This window comes from Sinocyclocheilus anshuiensis, unplaced genomic scaffold (assembly GCF_001515605.1).
Source record: "Sinocyclocheilus anshuiensis isolate Anshui unplaced genomic scaffold, SAMN03320099.WGS_v1.1 scaffold2808, whole genome shotgun sequence".
In the NCBI taxonomy this organism is placed as follows: domain Eukaryota; kingdom Metazoa; phylum Chordata; class Actinopteri; order Cypriniformes; family Cyprinidae; genus Sinocyclocheilus; species Sinocyclocheilus anshuiensis.
The window spans coordinates 118,694-125,244 of record NW_015556043.1 but is presented as its reverse complement, the minus strand read 5'-3'; the positions used below and the strand labels follow the sequence as shown (position 1 = coordinate 125,244).

Sequence of the window (6,551 nt, the reverse complement as noted above, 5' to 3'; positions counted from 1 at the left end):
AAACAACAAACTGACGATTTATATATAATCATTTGTAATTGTATATACATTGTTGTGATTAATTGTGGCTGGAACAATAATGTAGCTGTAAAAATATATATATATATGTATATGTATTAATGTATAACAATCCTGTCAGATCGTCCATCCTTTGAGTGAGAGTGTACGTTACAGGTCGGCCGATCTGGTTTCGTGGTTAAAGTTAACCTTTTCGACATGTTTCCGTGTTGTCATTGCTCAGCAATGGCATGGACGCGATGTTGTCTGGGGGTTTGGCAAAAGGAGAGTGGGACTGTGGGCGGTGCTCGGGGTGGTGACTGAAGGCAGTGACTGTGTAGTTCTGACGTCAACTTTTTACGGAAGTCACAACGGTTCGTGAAAAATCACAGCTACTTTATGCAGGCTGTATGCATTTTACTGTGGACTGAGTGTTTTGAAACTTATATGGTAGTTAAATAGCCCCTAGACCTCAGTTATCGTGAAAAAAGCCAGGAAATTTCAGTTTTGACAATATGGGACCTTTAACTTTATTTTTTACCAAAAATCTAATGTTTTTTGAACATTTGTTTTTAATATTCTAAGATTGTTAAAATGTCCAGTTTTCTTGTCATGATTATAATTTTATTTAAAGGTTACAAAAAAATATTTTTAGAATGTTAATCAAGAACAAATAACACATTGATCTTAGAACATTTTCTCTCAACATTATGAGAATGTATATAAAATGTTAATAAAGTTATAAGAACATTCCATAAACATTACTTAGAGAATGTTGTGTCCTAACATTTATGTAACTTCGTATTTTTCATAAAAATGTTTTTCATTGTTTCAATTCAGTTCAAATTTAAGTAGTATTTTATTGCTACTATTGAATATTTCAATAACTATATATCTCAAAAATAATATAAAAATAAACTGTTTCAAATTTATATGAAGCTAATAAAATGCATGACTTCTTTAGGGCTTTGTAAACAAATATAATAAATATTGAAATATTTATCTTTTTGGCTCACGCCATTGTTTTTATAACCAAGCACGCCAGAAAGAAAGAAATAGAATGAGAATAAAATGAGCAAAATGTGCAATGTGCAAAATGCTCGTAGTTATTGCACATAATAACAATCAGGCCCTTATGTAAAAACTGCAACAGGTCTACTGTGGTTTGCTTTGAAGAATGTAATGACTGCAATATGCTTGAACCAAAAAAAATTTCTTGTTTGAAGAGACAATACAACCAGCCAGCAGAGCCATTCACATCGCCCACTGCATGACTTTTAATCTAACAGGCTGCACTTCTCAGGCATGAAAATGCACACAGCGGCCGTTGAATTAATCATCGTAATGTGGACGGTTGACTCTAAACTAATTTCCTAACGCAACCCAGAGCCTCACACTCCACGTCCTCCTGGGAGCGTTTAGGGCTCTTGAAATCTCATCTTTAAATTACACTTTATGTCAGGGTGGCTGCGTGACGCTGGAGCTGTTAGCCTGATTAACGCTGCATCGGATTGCATCCCTGACAGTGTGTTTGTGTGTTTGAGAGAAGTGGACGACGTGTGTGTCTGGTGATTAAACTAAGCTAAGTTGGCAAAGAGGATTATTCACACTTTCACAATAAAATACATGTGATTAATTGCGGTCCTCTTTATCTACTTCTTTCTGCTTCTTGTCATTCCATTCCCAGTGAAAATCCAAGGCATCCTTCACCCAAAAATCTCAGTCAATGTAAATCAAAGCAGCTTTAACAAACGCCAATCCTCGGCAATCCTAAATAATGTTTTAGCAGATAAGCTTTTCATAAACACTAATGACAAGGTCATTTTATAACTACAGCTCCAGCTATAACTCCAACGATGCATATTGTGGTCAGCTGTGTTGTTAGTATAAAAGCATGAGATTAATCCATTTATATCATTACATTTGCTTTGAGCATTTTTTTAACGATTATCTCTGAATACACATTCTGCTACGCCATAAATTACTCTCGCCAATTTCTGTCAGAAATCATATTGATAATCAGTATTGTTTTCTTGTGTCCCTTTAAAATAAATAATCTAAAACATCCTTTTTGTGCACTGATGAGCTTTGAATACTGCAGCAAAATAAACAAAACAACAACAACAACAACAACAAAAACACTACATATTTAGAATAATTAAGATTTTATGTTTTTGAAAGAAGTCTCTTTTGCTCACCAAGGCTGCAATTATTTGATTTAAAAAAAACAAAACAGGAATAATGGGAAATATAATTACAATTTTAAATAATACATATAATAGAATAATTTTCAATAATTATTAATGGTACTTAATTATTAGTAATATTTCTTATAGTTATGAATGTTAAAACAGTAATATTTTTGTGTAAATCAGGATAAATTTTTTCAGGATTTTTTGATGAATAGAAAGTTTAAAAGAACACATTTTTTGAAAGAGTATATATTCAGCATTTATTTTAATGATGTCTTTACTGTTGCTTTTGATCAATTTAATGGCTGAATAAAAGTATTGAAGGGATAGTTCACTCAAAAATGTTTTTTTTTATTTTTATTGATTTGCTCACCCTCAAGCCATCCTAGGTGTATATGACTTTCTTCTTTCAGACGAATACAATTGGAGTTACATAAAAAAATGTCCTGTCTCTTCCAAGCTTTATAATGGCAGTGAATGGGGGATATTTTTCATATTTTCATACATTTCATATCCATATTTAAAAATGTATAAACCGTAATCACTAGCGTCCAGCTGTCGTACTGGTGTTCACTACAGAGTGGCGTTCGGGCGGATGATGTAGGACGTAGGCATAGCGTAAGCTCCGGTGAGAAGTGTCTAACGTGGAAGCGCAGAGGAGAGCAAAACAAAACAAAACACCAGCCACGAATTACAAGTACAAAATAAGGATTTATAAAGAAAAATGTTTGAATATTTCAATATAAGCCAAGATGAGACTGGTTTTCCTTCACTCCTGTAAACAAAACGTCTCAGGTTACTTATGTAACCATGGTTCCCTGAGTAAGGAACGAGACACTGCGTCCTCTAGGAACAATTATATTCTAAAGTAAATTAAAATAGGAACTCGATATTAGAAATTGCAATAATATTTCACAATATCACTGTTTCTACTGTATTTTTGATCAAATAAATACAGCCTTAAGAGACTAAAAAAACATTAAAAACCTTACAGATCACAAACGTTTGAATGGCAGTGTATATATAGGCTAATGTAGGCTAAAATAGGCTTTGCTGATGATATGAAAAAAATTCTAATTTCTAATTTATCTCTTGATATTGGAGTGAAATATGACTTGAGATTCACGCTCGCAGTGCACGCCGATTGCCCCCTCGGAGACATCGCGTGCGTGCTCTTTGCCCAAACAAATAACGCATAAATCGTGTATGTCATCAGATGTTAAACAACGTCAACACGGATGCACACATCCTTAAACGCTTTGCTAGTGCTCGCCATAATGAGATGAATAGAGATCGCTCTTACCACAGAAATGCACGCTTCAAACAAAACAGTCAATGAAGACGAAGAAGAGAATGATGTGTGCTACCGGCACCTGTTTATACTATAGTCGCACCGGTAGTGACGTCATGGCTGTCGCCGGCCAACGAGTTGGTGTTTTTTCAATGTATGCTTCAGACACGGGTCACGACGAGGCGTTCCCCATAGCGACCCCTAGAGGACGCAGTTCGAAGTTCCCATGAAAGGGAACTTGGTTCTCGCGAGATGTGGTTCCACTCATAACGTCCTATACGTCATCCACTGGAATGCCACTCTCTTGTGAACACACGTAGTGGTTAATCTTATTATGGTTTATCTTTACATTACAAATACTTTTCTTACACAAACGCATCGATTCGCTTAAGAAGGCCTTTATTAACCTCCCGGAGCCGTGAGGGACACTTTTTATGATGGATGGATGCAGTTTATTGGATTTCTATTGGACTATTGAATATTACCACCCATTCACTGCCACTATAAAGCTTGGAAGAGAAAGGACATTTTTTTTATATAACTCCGATTGTAGTCATCTGAAAGAAGAAAGTCATATACACCTAGGGTGGCTTGAGGGTGAGTAAAGCATGGGGTAATTTTTGGATGAACTATCCCTTTAACTTTTTTTTCTCCAATTAAAAAAGTTATTTTAAATTCTAATAATATTTCACAGTATTACTGCATTTTTGATCAAATAAATGCCTTGGTGAGGCTTCTTTCAAAAACATAAAAATAACTTAATTATTCCAAACTTTTGACTAGTAGTGTAAATACAACATAAATTAATAATCAGAATTTTCTTGTTTTCCTGTAAAAAAACAAAACAAAACAAAACATCTAAACATCCTTAAAAGTGCAGTGTAATCCCTGCACTGGCATCATTAGATGGACACTTGCCTTCTTAACCTCGTATTTAATGGCCAGTTTGACACGACTGAGCAGGGAGCGATGACGCTGGCCTTCTTCGAGCTCGGCGGATATATCTCCGTTCAAGATGGCCTCCACCTCCTCCGTGTCCCTGCACAGATCCAAAACGCCAACCACAAAGTCTTTACACTGCATAGATAGCTTCCTGTAGTCATTCTGTAGAGAAGGAGAGAAAGAGCAGAGAAGGTTTGTTTAAAACAGGAGCTCACGGTCTACAGGGGCCTTTCAGGTGAAAAGGTTGTCAAGCTTGAACAACCACTGCAACGTTTGACTCAAGGGCATCAGCAGGAGATGGAGTATTTGCCAGAATCCATCAGACTCCAAACACAACATCACTCAGTCCTAATTATATTGGAAAGATAATGAATGAATGACATTTTCTGATCTAGTTTATTCAGAAAATTCTGCCAAGATTTGCCAGTTTTTCAAAGGGGAGTTTATGATTGTAATGACTGTGATTACCACTGCAATTATATTTGGTTCTGGCTAAAGCAATGTTCCTAGAAAACGTATTTTGTCCTTGAATAGGAAATTAGTCTTTCAGGTCACTGACTGCTCTCCTGTTTGATATCAAAACATTACTGTCATTACAGAACAAACATTTTTAGCTGGTGAGCGGCAAAACCTGATGTGATCCCAAAAATATTTGGACATTTAAATATGTATTAATGTTGTTTCATTAGATAACATGATAGCAAATCAAGTATCTGGATCAAATGCTGCAGGATCTTTTCTCTTCATTAACGACAACATTTTCTTCATCGTGTTGGAAGTGTCAGTGTGTTCAGCTGGTGTTTTGATGATTTTCAGTGGATGTATGTTCACACATATTACACAGATGTCCAACGAGAGGAATCACTGGTGTAGATAATTACATTAATCATCAAAATGATCCACTAACCAAAAACAAACACTTAATTTTATCACTTTAAGGAATAAGTAATCCACACAACTTCAGTCCATCAGTTAATCTTGTGAAGCAAAAAGTTGCATGTTTGTATGTAACAAATCCATGATCAACCGAGTCCTCTATCCATAATATTACTTTCTCCAGTGGAAAAAGTTGCCTCGTCTGAATCAGAAAGAGAAATATGCACAGATGAAGCACAGTTTATAAGCCAAAACCGAAACATTTCTGAACAAATATGTTGGTGGATTTTGATATGAGAGGACAGCAGGAGATGGACTTTTCTAGGGAGCGTTATTATGGATTATGGACACGTATTTTGGCCAGAATTAACAGTTTGAAGTAAAAACGCCTTAATGATGGATTTGTTTCTTACAAACATGCAGCTTTTCGCTTCCAAAGACATTAATTGATGGACTGGAGTGGTGTGGTGTGGATTACTTGTGGATTATTGTGATGTTTTTATCAGCTGTTTGGACTCTCATTCTGACGGCACCCATTCACTGCAGAGCATTCACTGCTGAGCAAGTGATGTAATGCTACATTTCTTCGATGAAGGATCAAAACTCATCCACATATTGGTTGACCTGAGGGTGAGTACATTTTTCAGCAAATCTTCTTTCTTTAGGTGAACTATTTCTTTAAAGCCTAAAACAAATGTTTGTAAAATGTTTGCTTGCAACGTGTGCTTACACTATATTTCTTTTCAGTAAATGACAATTGTTTGACGTTTTATATCTAATGAAATTTAGATATTTTTATGCATTGCTTAGGTGTCCAAATAATTTTTTGGGTCCACTTTAAATATTTTACATTGTTAGAAAAGTCTTTGTAACAGAAAAGAGTATACATAATCGTAAAATGCATCACACCATAAAACAACAGGAAATGGTAAGCTAAAGTCAACATGAAATCAAAACTCTCCCTATACTTGCTTCCGTAACACTGGGCTCAATATAAATGACTTACAGATCCATATTATTTCACAGTAAGATTAAATTTTTCATTAAAATCCATTAAATTACATAATCTCTTAAAATCAAATAAATTACATCCTTTGCATCAAATTACAAAAAAACAGTTAATGCTAATGCGAGGGTCTTTCTAATGCAGCGTCTATGGGAGGGATGGACAATTTGACATCATTCTCTCTTCTGACAGCCGTTATCAGTCTCTCTCAATTTTTTTCCTTTTATTGAAAGTCATGAAAACACGC

At 35.3% G+C, this 6,551-nt stretch overlaps 1 protein-coding gene across 1 annotated transcript in view; it reads right to left on the bottom strand.

Moving 5' to 3' along the window:
* The window catches only part of LOC107676160 (short transient receptor potential channel 3-like), a 47,563-nt gene that overhangs the window by 30,550 nt on the left and 10,462 nt on the right, over positions 1-6,551 (bottom strand). Inside the window, exon 4 of the mRNA XM_016470682.1 lies at positions 4,399-4,584. Within this exon, the coding sequence (XP_016326168.1) occupies positions 4,399-4,584 (186 nt within the window). The remainder of the gene's footprint in view (positions 1-4,398; positions 4,585-6,551) is intronic.